At 37.1% G+C, this 14,835-nt stretch overlaps 1 protein-coding gene across 1 annotated transcript in view; it reads left to right on the forward strand.

The window, feature by feature from the left end:
* Positions 1-14,835, forward strand: part of LOC150109757 (mitochondrial tRNA-specific 2-thiouridylase 1) — a 274,982-nt gene that overhangs the window by 231,995 nt on the left and 28,152 nt on the right. Inside the window, exon 8 of the mRNA XM_090407894.1 lies at positions 4,802-5,023. Coding sequence (XP_090264020.1) covers positions 4,802-5,023 — 222 coding nt within the window. The remainder of the gene's footprint in view (positions 1-4,801; positions 5,024-14,835) is intronic.

Raw genomic sequence — 14,835 nt, forward strand, 5'->3', positions numbered from 1 at the left:
TCTTTATTTGAGGTGTAGTCAGCAGTTAGAATTGAAGGAAGTACAGGAAGATGCTTTTAATGTTAAATCTGGTGTCAGACAAGGATGTACATTACTCCTCTGTTATTCATTATTGTATGGATCACGTTATGAAGGAAAGTAATATTAAATCTCATATCAAAATTGAAGATGTTAATCTCAGCTCTTACTTTATGCAGATGATGCTGTACTTCAAATCTAACTTCCTATACTTATTATTTAGTAAGATCTCACCTGTTTTTGTCTTCTTTGTCTCAGTAATCTCTGTTATGTCCACTTGATACTTTTCCAGTTCCACTGCATGTTCAGTCTCTTTTTCATTAATACTCCTTATACTGATGGTTCCTGTCTTCCATTCTTCTGATGTTGGATTTGTTCATCGTCTACATGAGTTGGAGTTTGTTCCAGTAGCTGCTTCTTCATTGTTTGTTTGCCTTGGTTCCCTGATGAAAACAGCTGGGAACTTGTTTAACCAGGAGATGTTTAACCTTGTTTATCTCCTGCCAGCATGATATCTTTTCATGTACCTTCACGTGTATTTGTGGTTTAAGCCAACAAAGTGTCAGCTATGTTCCAAATTGATTGCTCATCCTTGTTCATTCAGTACTCAGCAGTTGCCTACTAACAGGGTGCACCATGTTAAGGTTGAGGATTAAGCTGCACTTTATTTGTTCCAAACATATGGGTTAATTACAAGAGCTGACTATATATGCTCCTGTGAAGTATTTTTTAGACATAAAATCAAGCAAGCTCTATCTCTCAATGCCTCAAATCCAAAAGACTAAAAAAAAAGAGTATTGATCATTTCTCTCTTTAGATCCATACACAGGAAAAATATCCTAAGCTTATTAACTTTATTTGTTTGAAGGTAAACTACAGGACATTTTCAGTATTGTTTGCAAGAAGTTGTTTGTTTGTAGTAGCTGCTGTGAAATGTTTCTTTAATATTTAGCATTCTGTGAGTTTTTTTTTTTTTAACTAATACTGGAATATTCTAGAATTTATACTGATTATGCAATAATAGAGCATGAGATATTTAATGCAAGCAAAATTTCAAATCAGATATCATGTCAGGTAGAATGCGAGTAAGATTGAAGGCATTTAATGTAAGATACTAAAAATGGTGAGAAAGAGGTGAGATTGCATGAGAAAGGTGATATGATATGAAAGAAATAGGGGAAAAAAATAATACTACTACTACTACAATACAACAAAAAACAATTATACTATCTGTGTTTATGTAGTAGTCATCTTCTAGTTTATACATCGAATAAAATCATTAGTATAGTTTTTATATCAGACCAGTCATGTATGAGTAAGTATACTTGGTGTATTTACTATGTTCTACTCTGATTGCCATCGTTCTCTGCTTTAATCCTGGTATCATCTTCAGTGCCTATGGGTCGAATGCCATTGGTGTCTGATGTGTGATGCGCTTTTCACTATTTTCTTTAATTCACTTCTATCCGTTGCCAGGTGGCTCAAATCTTGCAAATTCTTTCCGCATTACTCCTTTATATCATCTACCCATACTCATCTCTTCTGTTTATGCCATCCACTGCACTGAACATCTGAGTTTTGATCTTTCTACAGTTATCTGTCCTGCAGATATGTCCAAAAAAAGTCTAAGGTTTCTTCTAATTATTTATTTTCTGTATTAGATTACCTTTCCAAATTACTTTTCTCTAGAGTTTTTTTACCTTTTCATCCATGCAGTTCATAGAACCATTCTATATTTTGTTCTTTCAAATACCTCAGTCTTTTACCATTATGCATCTCTCATATCCATACCTGTTCATGAATATGCATGTATGTTTCCAACACACTCAACTTTGTGTCAAGGCTAACTGCTTTACTTTTTCATATCTTATCTGCTGCTTGTAGGATTACTTTTGTTTTTGTTATCCAAAATCTTATTTCCCTTTTACAGTCTAAATCATGCATCCTGTTGTTTTATGTGAAACTCCTAACTCTTCTAGCTCATGTCCATTGGCCTTTATTCACTTCTTCATCTCCTCTTCTTTCTGAATAGCATTGTTATTTATCAGATCAAACACGCGCGTGTGTGCGTGCATACACACACACACACACACACACACACAGGGTAACATTGCAGAGTACAAAAACATTATTGACTTTATCGAAATAACCATCCAAATCTGAATGAACAAAATGATATTGGGCCTTGAGTAAGTAGATGTATAAAGCCACTTTTAAGTCTGGCATGAACATCATGTGTGAATTATATATTATTACTATTTCATGACACCTCCAAGGAGTCCAAAGACTCATCAAGGGAGGGCACCTACTGTACAACTCTCTGTGTCCACCACTTTATCCACCAACTACACCGAACTGCCACTACCATCATTTTTTGTCTGTAAATTGCATGTTTTCTGAAGGCTGAATTTGTCTGTATTTGGGATGAAAAATCAAAGTTTCTGGGTGAAAAAAAACCTGCTACCTCTCTATAAGATCAGCTAATTCACCTTCATTTGAAAAAACCCATATTAAGATTCCTCCCATCATGACAAGAATCAAATTGGACCTTTTCCAATTGAAGGGTGCAACGTTTTTAGGACTTTTTCCAACTTTTCAGATTAATGGTGTGATGTGGATTCCTGGTTGGCTGGATTTCAGAGATGCTAGAGTAAACATATTCCATTTGAAATCTTACAGTCTTCTTTAAATATATCATAAAAAATAAGAAAAAGAAATCAACACCTTGCTTTCGACATGAAGCTTTTGTACTAATAGGATTCAGTTGCCTTTATCTTGAAGACGGTATCTTCTTCTTTATCTGTCAAAAAGAAGATACCTTCTTTTTGCTGTATTGCTATTTGATTATAAGTCACTAATATCACTGGAAAAAAAATAGCAAATTTTAAACATCTAATAGTTGTGGGGAAATGAGAAAAGAGACTAATAAAAGGATAATAAAGGTGAAAAGGTTAGTCATGTTTTCTGTTAGTTTGATGCTATGTTTAATGGATGACTCGCACTATGAAGTGAATGTTTCGGGTTACACTGGAAAGACAGTCAAATTCATTCATGTTTTCGCTCTTGTAGGCCTACCTGATGAGTGTGATTTAAATCACTTCCTTGTGTATACAAAAGGAGTCTCAGAGCTTCAATATACTAATGTGCAATATGCTTACAATCTTGCACTGGTAAGATTTATCGTTAACAAAAAAAAAAGGGGGGGGGATCACTGATTATTCCCCAGCAGTCATTGTTTGCACATCCTTTGGTTTAAAAATTTAGCTTGGGGGGGGGGGGGGAAATTAGACTATACATATATATATATATATATATATATATATATATGGGTGTCCACTCCAGGGGTGACACAAGTATTTTCTATTTAGACCACCATACAATAGTCTTTTGAGCATATTCATGAAGGAACAAGATTATAGTTATAATAGTTCAAATGTTGTCCACCAGATAGCAGTGCTGACAGACCAGATTGCTGTAGAGACGTGCTGTGCTGTAGTAACGGCATCACCATAAGAGAAAGTGTGTTTGTAGAAACAAAGTCAGTGACAGCTGTTCAAAGGAAAATTTCAGGTGGGAGTATGATAGGAATGCTCTGAGTGACAAAAGCATCTGTAAGTGGTATCAGCAGTTCTTGGAAACAGGAAGTGTTTTAAAAGGACACTCATCAGATAGACTTGCAACTGTGGAAAATGTAACGAATTGGACTGTCTTTCCAGCATATAGTCTGAAACATTCAGTTTATAGTGCGAGTCATCAATTAAACATTCCTAAAAGTATAGTACATGTTCTCAAGAGATTGAAACTTCATGTTTATAAACTGCAGCTTGTTCATCACATCCAGCCTACTGATAGGCCACAAAGAGTTCAGTTTGTGACCACAATGTTAGACCTCATTGCTGAACATGACACCTACCTCCAAAGCATTTTATTTTCTTATGAGGCAATGTTTCATGTGCATGGAGTTGTGAATCACCATAAGTGTTGGGTGTGGGATCAGAAAATCCACAAGAACTAGTGGAGTTCATCTGTAACAGTCCAAAAGTCAGTGTCTGGTGTGGCATCATGCATGATCACATTGTTGAGCCTTTTTTTTTTTTTTTAATGAGGAGGCAATTATGAGTGTGGCATATCTGGATATGCTACAGAACTTTGTGTTTCCCCCAGATTGAGAATGTGGAGGACCTAATTTTTCAACTGGATGGAGCTCCACCACATTATACAGCAATTGTGCTGACAGTGCTCAACAACCAATTCGCAGGAAAATGGATTTCTTCTTTTGGGGCTATGTAAAAGACATTGTGTATCAAGAAAAAATTAAGTCCCTTGGCCACTTGCACCATAGAAGCAATTTCTGTGGATATGCTTACCTGAGTGTAGTCCAATGTGGAATTCCATTTCAATATCTGTATAACTGTAAATGGTGCACACATTAAGTTTCACTAACTATTAATCTAACTTGTGACCTTGTACTTTGATATTATTATTATTATCCAGGCCTCTATGGAGTCAATATATGCTACATAGATTTCTGCTTCAAAATGTCATAAACTAAATTTCATTGAAAATCCCATAGTTCTTTTTTGGAAACCCTGTATATATGTATATATAAGGACAATTTCATTTCATTTATAAATTTTTTAATTAAAAGTTGAAATAATTGTAAAATTAAAATATGATTAATAATCAGTTTTGTGCTTGTCTTTGAATTTCTCACAGAGGATAATTTGCTATTCTTGCTATGATCTGTCACTTACTAATAGTTATAACTCTAATCCACATCTAGGCACCAGGAAGTGATCATCCAGCCCTATTCAGCCAGAGTATGTTAATTGGCAGACAGTACTGGATTAATAAGATACCTCATGAAATCCAACTTAATCAAGAGCTGAAGTGCGATTTTCGATTTCAGCATGAAGATCCTCTTATAAAATGCACTATTTATCCAAGAGAAAAATATTCTCTAGTGGTACTCTGCAAACCACAACGAGCCTTAACTCCAGGACAGGTAAGAAAACACTTCAAATAGCAAAAATATATGCTAGATATTGACATTTTTAAATTATAGGGAAACATTTGTCCAAGACTTCCACAACAATTTTGCATAATGATTATGATTTTTGGGATGCTGAAACAGATTTTTTTTTATTAAAAGACCAAATATATTTCATCTGGCTACATGTGAGATGCAGGTGAGGATTGAAAGAGAAGTTCATTGCATTTTTCTTGGAGAGTTGTATGTTGTAGTCATTCCAGAGCACTTCTTGACTGCCCTTCCAGAGGACTGCAGTAGATGAAATAAAAGAAAAAGAGCAGAAGCAGATATAGTATGTTTTCAGTTGCACTGAAAAGGAATGTTGGGCAGTTCCTGCTCTTGTTTTAATAGAAAGTGGAGAGATGATGGTTGCAAGATCAGTGGACTATAGAAATACTTATAGAATGGACACAGTGTATCTGTGAAATGGAGCTTGGAGTGAGTCTGCAAGGAAGGGGATCATCCATGAGCTGAATTCTTTCCTCTGGACAGCAATGAGAATTTTTAAGGAAGTTTTAAGTACACCACAACTCCAGACATGTGAGCATTTCTCTAAAGGATTGATGGATTTTGAGATTTGTATACAGTTAGTATTGAAGTATACGGTGGACATTGAAGAAAGAAGAAATTAAGATTTTGGAAAGCTTTGAGATGTGGATTTGGAGAAGGATGGAAAAAATCAAATGGACAGATAAAATAACCAATGAAGAGGTCTTAAAAAGAGTAGAAGAAAGAAGTCTGTTAAGAAGGATAAAAAGAAGAAAGGGAAAATGGATCGGACATATGTGGTTAAGTTGTTGGAGAAGCTTGTGAGAACTAGGATCCAGAGTTGGGTTGATAACAATGGTATTATCTTTGATGGACAGCATGGATTTGCTAAAGGGAGGTCATGTTTTAGTAATCTACTTACTTATTACAATAAAGTGACTGCTTCCTTGGACAGAGGAAAAGGATACACAGTAATATACTTGGATTTCGCAAAGGCTTTTGATAGAGTACATCATGATAGGTTGACAGTCAAACTAGAGCAGATGGGGTTGGATATTAGATTGGTGCATTGGATTGGAGTTATCAACAAGTTGTGTATGGGGGAGCGATATCCAGGAAAATGAAAGTCACTAGTGGAGTGCCTCAGGGTTCTATTTTAGGTCCATTACTGTTTAACTTGTGTATTAATGATATAGGTGAAGATTTGGATGGAGATATTCAGTTGTTTGTGGATGATGCAAAGTTGGGACGAACCATGAAGTGTAGTGAAGATGTTCTGGCCTTACAGGAAGATTTGAACAGATTGAGTGATTGGGCATGGGATGTGAATTCAATGTTGCAAAATGTAATTTTTTAAAATTTGGAAAACAAAGATGGGATGCCGAATTTTGCTTGGCTAGAATATATTGTTGGAAGTAGAGGAAATAAGAGATCTAGGGGTGATAGTGGGTAAGGATCTAAAATTTAGGGGACACATCGCCAAAATCGTGAAGACAACACAAAGGCTTCTGGGAATGATGCGGAGGACACTGACGTGTAGAAGTAGGGAGATTCTTGTTCCGTTGTATAAGGCTTTGATTAGGCCACAAATGGACTTTTGTTGACTTCTGAAAACCCAGTGCCCAGATTTGGTCACTGGGTTTTCAGAAGGATGAAGAGATGTTGGAAAGGTCCAAAGGAGACTGACTAAGGTAGTTTCTGACCTCTGGAATGTCGAGTATGAGGAAAGATTGAGAAGGTGTAATTTGCAGAGTCTGGTGGATAGGAGGAAGAGGGGAGATATCATAGAGACCTACAAGTTGGTAAGGGGTTGTTATAGGATCAGTGGTGGAGAAGTTCTACAGAGAATAGTGGGAGATCAGGGGAGAACCAGAGGTCATCCCTGGAAACTGTATAGGGAGGATGTGAGTAGGGGAGTGAGAGGCAAGTTTTTTTCGTGCAGAGTTGTGAGTGATTGGAATGCCTTGCCTGAGAATGTGGTGTCTGCAAAGAGTTTCAATGTGTTTAAAACATGGTATGATGAGCTGTGTGTGTGTTATAAAAGGACCTCCCAGATGAGTCTTTGACTCCATGAGGTCTTGGGGTGGTAATAATAATAATAATAATATTCTGAGAGGGAATGGAATCATCAGAGATGCCATCGAAGGAAAAATAGACAGAAAAAGACCCAGAGGAAGAGTAAGGAAAACAATGCTAGATGACATGCTGAATGGAGATAGGTACACATCCTTGAAAGAGAAGGCTCAGAGCAGAAGAGCGTGGAAGGAAACTTTTTGCTACTAAGAGAAGAACCTGCTCAATTGCAGAATACTCAAGAAGAAGATACAGTTAGCAGCTGAGTGAATGAATAATATCATCCCCAAACAGATAAGAACAGCTAGTTTTTTATAGGCTGGAACCTGGTGATTTGTTTATTACCAGAAAAGGGTAGACGAGCTAAAATCCCATATATGAGTCTTGCCTTTAGGCAAGACTGCATTTTGTGACACAAGGTGACCAGATTACCCTTGCCCGGTGAAGAATGATATGGAGTGTGATTTTTAAGACAATGGTTGAAGATGATCTTGAAGCTTCAAACATCTGAGTATTGCATAGCTTTTCAAAAAAAAAGTACAGTGAATGAACATACTATCATCAGCACATCTGTGAATGGCATTAGTGGTGATTGAGAGTGGATAATTTATGCAAAGGAGAAAGATGTTAGCTTATAAAACAAAGCCCTAAGGCACTCCTGCATTGGTGACAAAGAAAGAAAGCTGACTAATCAATTACAGAGGGTTGCTAGTAGACTAAAGGATGGCTATTTGTTTAGCAGGACTTGATTCTTGCCCTACATCACCCAGTGGCGGATGATATAGGTCAAGCTGTGGCCATGGATTAATTAATGGACCCTTAGGTAGTGGCAAAGTTGACTACTGATAACTTTCTCCTTTATTTTGGAGTGAATTGAAGTGATGGCAGTTGGTTAGTAGTTTGATGGCAGACTTCTATCTCCCTTTTTTGGGATTGCTTTCATGTATTGGAATACATGCCAGCTAAGTTAAGAAGATTGTAGATATGAAACAGAACAGATCTTAGCCCTAGAGCACAATGTATGAGTACATCTGGAGAGATGCCATTAGAACCAGAAGGCTTTGTAGTGTTCATGCTGTTTAGTATTCTTCTGGTGTGGTAGCAGGTGATTTGCTCTAGTTGTCTATACAGGAGTTGAAGTAAAAGAGTGATCCCAGGATTGGCTTTATCTGCATCTGGATGAGTGAGAAGTGTACATTATTATTATTATTATTATTCAGGCCTCCATGGAGTCAAAAGACTCATCGTGGGAGGTCCTTCCTAAGAACATAAAGAAGTCTGTCAAGACTCATCGAGGGGAGGGCCCCCCCCTAAGAAACACAAAGTCTATCATACCACTCCTTAAACTCATTGACCGTTCTCGCTCTCACCACTCCATCAGGCAATGCATTCCATGTTTCAACCACCCTCCATGCAAAGAAACCACTCCTCACCCTCTTGCTCACAGTTTCCTTTCGTAACTTCCAGGGATGGCCTCTTGTCATCTCTCCTTCCTGCTGTTCAACCAAGCGAAAGAATCACCTCTCCTTCTTCTATCCACCAAACTCTGCAGTCCATATTCCCTCAGCTGATCCTCATAACCAAAATTGTACAGTCCTGAAATCATCTTTGTATCCTTTCCACAGTTAATTTATCCCCTTCAAATCCTGGGGACCAAATCTGAGAACAATAGTCTAAGTGTGGTCTGATCAGAGACTTATACAACGGAATGATAACCCTTTTATCTCTGCAGGTCAGTGTCCTTCTCATAATTGCAGCAATCCTCTGTGTTACCCTCACCACCTTTGCAATATGTCCCCTTAAATTTCAGGTTTCTATCAATCATCAACCCCAGATCTCTTGTCTCCCCTACTTCCTCCAGTATAACTCCTCCCATAGAGTATGCAGCATCCCATCGATGTTTCCCAAACCTCAAGACCTTATATTTTGCTGTGTTGTGTCGACTCTCTTATGTTTTGGGCCCTCTTTTATCTCTTATATGTATATATTACTTTATTCTACCTTTCTCTCAATAATTCCTATATTTTCTTTCTTATAACTTATTTAATACCATTTACTTTAGACTTCTATCTCACTTAGCTTAACTCAGGCTGAGTCCCTGACAAGAGTGAAGCTGTTGGTTTGTGAGACAAAGAAATTGCTAATGGTGAATACCTATTTCTTTGTCTCAGCACTGGTTCTAACTCCTTCTTCAAATTCAGAGAAATTTATTTTTTTTGCTGCGGCACCCTGAATCCTAGATTGTACTAAACTTGTATGACCAAGGAGTTAGAATACAGTCAGCATTCACTCTTATCAACTATATTTTCCAACTTGCGGTCATGACCCAATATTATCTATTCTCCCGCCTTTTGAGGTTCGCTAAATTTTATGAGCAAGTGCAATAGGTTCTAAGTTCAGGCAATACAACATTTATATTTAAACAAAACATTTAATTTCAAGAAAATTACATATAATACACGTTATAACACCGAGTCAATCAAACATTCAAAGCTAGGTAGAGAATTAGCACTGATATTTACAATTACTTTATCCTTTCTATAAATCTCAATCTGAGAAACATATTTAATAACATTTAATACACTTAGTCTCTTTGTGCTACTCTAGTTAATCAATTTCATTCTCAATATGAGCTAAGATCTATTCTCAGTTTTCTTCTGACAATCCTATATATTCAATATATATATAACAAACTCAATTAAGAACTTTAGTAAATCTCTCTCTCAAGGTTAATTCATGAAACAACTTTCTGTATCTCTTTCAATTTTAGCAGTAATTTCTAGATTCTATCTGCCATATAAACTTTACATACAATATTCTGTTTCATCCTCAATCTATGTCCTAAGAGTTTCTCGTAGCACATTACAATAAAATCTTCCTAATCATTTCCACTAGATAGAAGATATAAAATTTTGCACCTTACCAATTGCTGGTATGTTACTTTGGTCGCTTCCTTATCTCGTCGGATATCTGCCTTCTACGACTACTTTACTTCACGCATTCTCAGGATGTTCACTACAGATTCCCTCTGTACTTCAAAGTTGGATATTTCTGTAGTCTTCCACAAATATAGTCTGCTGGGCTAGTTTCCGACTGGCAGGCTTCCTGGTCTTTCTTCTGATATCTCCTTGAACAAAGGAAAATCACGTGGAGGCTCCACACCAGCTGGACCCACGAGGGCACAGGAACACAGCAGCAGGAAAACGTCTAAAAGCCTTGTCTCCAGCGTTACATGCACTTTTAAACGGTGCACCACTCCTTTCTATTTCATCATCGACATCTACGTCATCTTTCTTCACATCACATGGCACTTAGCACCGCATGCGGAATCCTCTCGTAACTTACGGAGTGTAGTGGTGGGGGGGGGGGGAAGGCACTGTGCTTACTAACGGATATATGCCTGTACACAGTATTATGTGTTTCTGAAGTCGGCCATTTCGCATTTTTGAATATTATTTCTCTCCCAGCAATTGTTAGGTACTTACATAGTATTTGAGACTAGGCAGCCATACATAAGAAAATTTCACAATACAATATAATATAAAAGATATAAAACTAAATTAAGATTGCTATACAAGTGCTTATTCATTTCTGAAAAAATCATTATTATCTCCAAGAGAGTGAGAACTATGTTAAGTCCGAGTGAAACGTAATCTTCTTTAATATTTTGTTTCACTCCGACTTAACAGCTGCACTAAACTGATACCCCCATTCATTTGCCCATCTATCTAGCTTATTCAAATCCTCTTGCAGGGCTACCACATCTATACTATTACTAATAATCCTTCCCAGCTTCGCATTATCCGCAAACAACTGAATATCCCCTTGCAATCCACTGGCAATGTCGATATAAAGGTTAAACAATATAGGTCCTGGTACTGAGCCCTTTGGGACCCCACTTGTAACCCTCTGCCTCCTAGAAACTGCTCCACCATACACAACTCTCTGATACCTATCAGACAGCCAATCCTGAATCCAGTTGACCAATCTGACATCCAGACCCATGTGCTGCAACTTAAATATCTGCTTATCATGTGGCACCCTGTCAAATGCCTTCGCTAAGTCTAAGAAAATTGCAGTATATGCCTTTCCCTCATCTAATGTTCTTGTAACTTTATTATAAAAGGCTAGCATATTGCTAAAACAAGAGCGCCCTTTTACAAATCCATGTTGATCTTCACAGATAACATTACCCTCATCTGCCCAGTGCTGCATATGGTCCCTCACTACTTTCTCCAAGATCTTAGCAACTACTGATGACACACAGACTGGCCTATAATTAGACACTTCCAGTCTGTTACCACCCTTATGCAATGGCACTATCTTACCTTCCTTCCATTCCCTGGGCACCTTTGCCAAAGCCAGACTTTCATTGTAAAGCCAGGTTAAAGGCACTGTCAGTTTTTCTCATTTTCTCTAGCACATTTTCTCAAAACTCTATTTAGATTCTAAATAGGCTATTTAGATTCTAAATAGCCACTCTCTGGCAAGCAATGTTAGATTTCACAAAACGCACAAATACCACCCTTATGGCAACAGGAATCATTAAATGCATAATTTGGATGTTGAAGGTGAAGTATACCAGAGATTATAGAGATGTAGGGATGGACAGTAGTTGATATAGCTGTATGTTGGATTTGTAAAGTGGATATGAAAGCAAGTTTTTTATGTTTGATCTGGCTTATTATTGTGATTTCTTTTTGAAAATGATATTTGTTTTAGTCCCAGTGTCATTATCATTGCTTGTATGTTTTGTTATTGGTTCATTTATAATTAGATGGAAAGATAACATTATAACAAGCAATGAAAGGAGATAAACTTTTGAATATCATGCGGAGAACAACCAATCATCAACATCGCCATGTATACCCTCCAGGGATGTGTAGGATACTATGATGGCACTATAAGATTGTTATTATTACTCTCCATTGGTAATTTTCATCAAAATTATTATATTATTTGTTAGTCCTCCAGTATGTCATATCTAGCATTTTGGTCTTTTAAGGCTCTTCTTATTGAATCAGTCCACCTAGATCTTGTCTTTTTTTTTAGTCAATTTTTTCTGACCATCTTGCTAACAAACACCTGTTTTGCCACCTTTAATCTCCCATTTTTTAAGTGACCATAACACCTTAGATTAGCTCTGCTCACACATTATTTAATACTAACACTGTCAAGTATCTTTCTAATATCTTCATTTTGGTTATTATTCTACTATTGATTTTTATTTCCTTTATTTTTCTCAGAATTCTCATATCTGCCTCTAATCAAGTGCTTTAATTGTGTGCTTTATTTCTAACCCAACTTATCATCATCATCAAATACCTGACATATATCCTCAAGGATGTACAGAATCTCATGATATTACTACATGAAATTACATGAAAATTACATCATTACAAACTTCCTATCAATCATTTTTCTCCAGATTACACTGTTATCTTTTAACATTCTAATATTATCAGATCTTATATTTCTGTTTTCTAAGGCACTTTTTACTGTATCAATTCACCTACATCCTAGTCTTCCTCTGGGTCTTTTTCCTGCCATCCTGGCAAAGAATACTTGTTTAGCTAATCTTTCTTGGCATCTTTAATTTATGGTATAAAACAGTGCAAAAACTTTCAATACCTGTCAGTGTGTTTCTTAACATTCAAGTGATCATCAGCACCCATGGGTCTGTTTCCTCATTCTTTACAAGTTTTGTGCCAGTTGCTAGCTGACTCAAACCTGCAAATTCTTTCTGACCACTCATTTACATCATCTGCCCACTCCCACTTTGGCTGTCCTCTTCTGATTATACCATCAATCATTAAGATTTTGATCTTTTGGCTGTTATCCATTCTAGATGTGTCCAAAAAGTTTTAGTTTCCTTCTAATTATTTCTGCATTAGATTCTCTTTGTGGTTTATTCTGCCCACTTTTTTAATATGTCATTTGAAATTCAACTCTCTGTTCACCATTAGACCTAAATTCCTAGCCTCGTCACTTTCTTGCAGTGCAGTTCCATCTGTGTGACACATCTTGTAAACTTCCCATCCTGAAGAATATAACTTTACACTTTCATCATTGGGGGGGGGGGGGGGGGCGCTAGTGGACCAAGCGCTGCGGACGCGATTTGAAGAGCTCCTGATTCAGATAAATTTTACTAGGAATAATTAAGTATATATGCGTAATTGTTTACGTAAGAGCGGCTGTAAACGTTGTACGCTACCAATATTATTAGTGTGGGGGTTTTTTCTTGCCTAAACTAAATTACGAAATCATTATTATTAGACCTAGTAACCTGCAGAGAAAAAAAAAAAAAAAAAATGGTGGTGGCATTGTCATTCCATGATTTTAATTTAGATTTCAGTCTTTCGTTAAGTGTAAGGTCTGTTATATGTATTCCTTCGATTACATAAATGATTTGTGGATGTTTAGTGGGGATGGAAGAAGGGTGTGTGCGAAGTGTGACCTGAACGAGGAACTGATGAACTGATGAATGCGAATACAAAATTGATGACAGAAAGTGCTAGTACCGATTGTGTCGCGAGTGCATATTTGAAAGAGAGGATGGTGAGAAAGAGAGGCGAAAAAATGTTAAAAAATCAGGAAAAAAGAAAAAGAGTGATTTGGCAACCGTAACGGATGTTAAAAGGGACGAAAGTGAGGCAGAAAGAAACGAAATTGAGAGAACGAATGAAAGTAGAAATGGCGTGATGCAGAAATTGCAAGTAAAAAAAATCGAAAGAATAAATTATAGCAAAAAAAGAATGAATAATGGCGAACGTTGGACGCATGTTGGAACGAAAGTACTGAACCAAAGAAAGATGAATGACAGTAAAAGTGAGAAGAATGATAGCGAAAGTTGGATGCATGTTAGTCCGAAAGTACGGAAACAAAGAAAGATAAATGAGAGTGAAAGTGAGAAGAATGATAGTGAAAGTTGGATGTATGTTGGACCGAAAGTACGGAAACAAAGAAGGATGAATGAGAGGGAAAGTGAAAAGAGGGGGTCGAGAGTTAGAAAGATTTAATGATAGAGAGAATGTGTTGTGAGGTTCAGAAGGTGAATTGGATTGGATGAAGCAAGAAATGAAATGGATGCGGAATGAAATTAAGAGAATTCAGGTCAAAACTATTAAAATAAATCATGATGGCATGAAAGAGTTAACGAAAGATGAGCGAGTGGCGTTGTATGGCGACTCCATTATTAAAGGTGTACTAGAGGATAAAATGAATAGAGTGATTGAGGCATTGAATATGAGGCGGGAGCGAGCAAAAGAGTTAATTGTATTAATTGGTACAAATGATTTGAGAGAGAAGGAGAACAAAGAGCATGTTAAAATGAATGTCAGGCGACTGCTTGGAAAGATAAAAGAGAATAGTGTGACAGGAAGAGTAGTCAGTGTGTTGCCTAGGTATGATTGTGGTGAAATGAGACAAAGAGCAAGGATTATGAATGATATTCTGGCTGAAATGTGTGAGGAGATGGGAGTAGAGTTTGTTAATGTGTGGAATGAGTTTGAGGGACGAAGTGAGCTGTTTGGGAGCGATGGACTGCATTTGAGTGGTTATGGTGTGAGTCGCTTGGAGAGACTTCTGCTGGAAAGTAGAGAAGTGAATAGAGAGAATGAATCAAATCGAGAGGGGAGTGATGTGGAAGAGCAGGAGAGTAAGATAGGAGAGATTGAAGAAGTGGAAATGAATGGGGAAGTGAGTGGTATGAGTATAGAAAATGA

This window comes from Typopeltis vanoorti, chromosome 1, assembly GCF_054136105.1.
Source record: "Typopeltis vanoorti isolate ZY-2024b chromosome 1, IOZ_Tvanoo_1.0, whole genome shotgun sequence".
Taxonomy (NCBI): domain Eukaryota; kingdom Metazoa; phylum Arthropoda; class Arachnida; order Uropygi; family Thelyphonidae; genus Typopeltis; species Typopeltis vanoorti.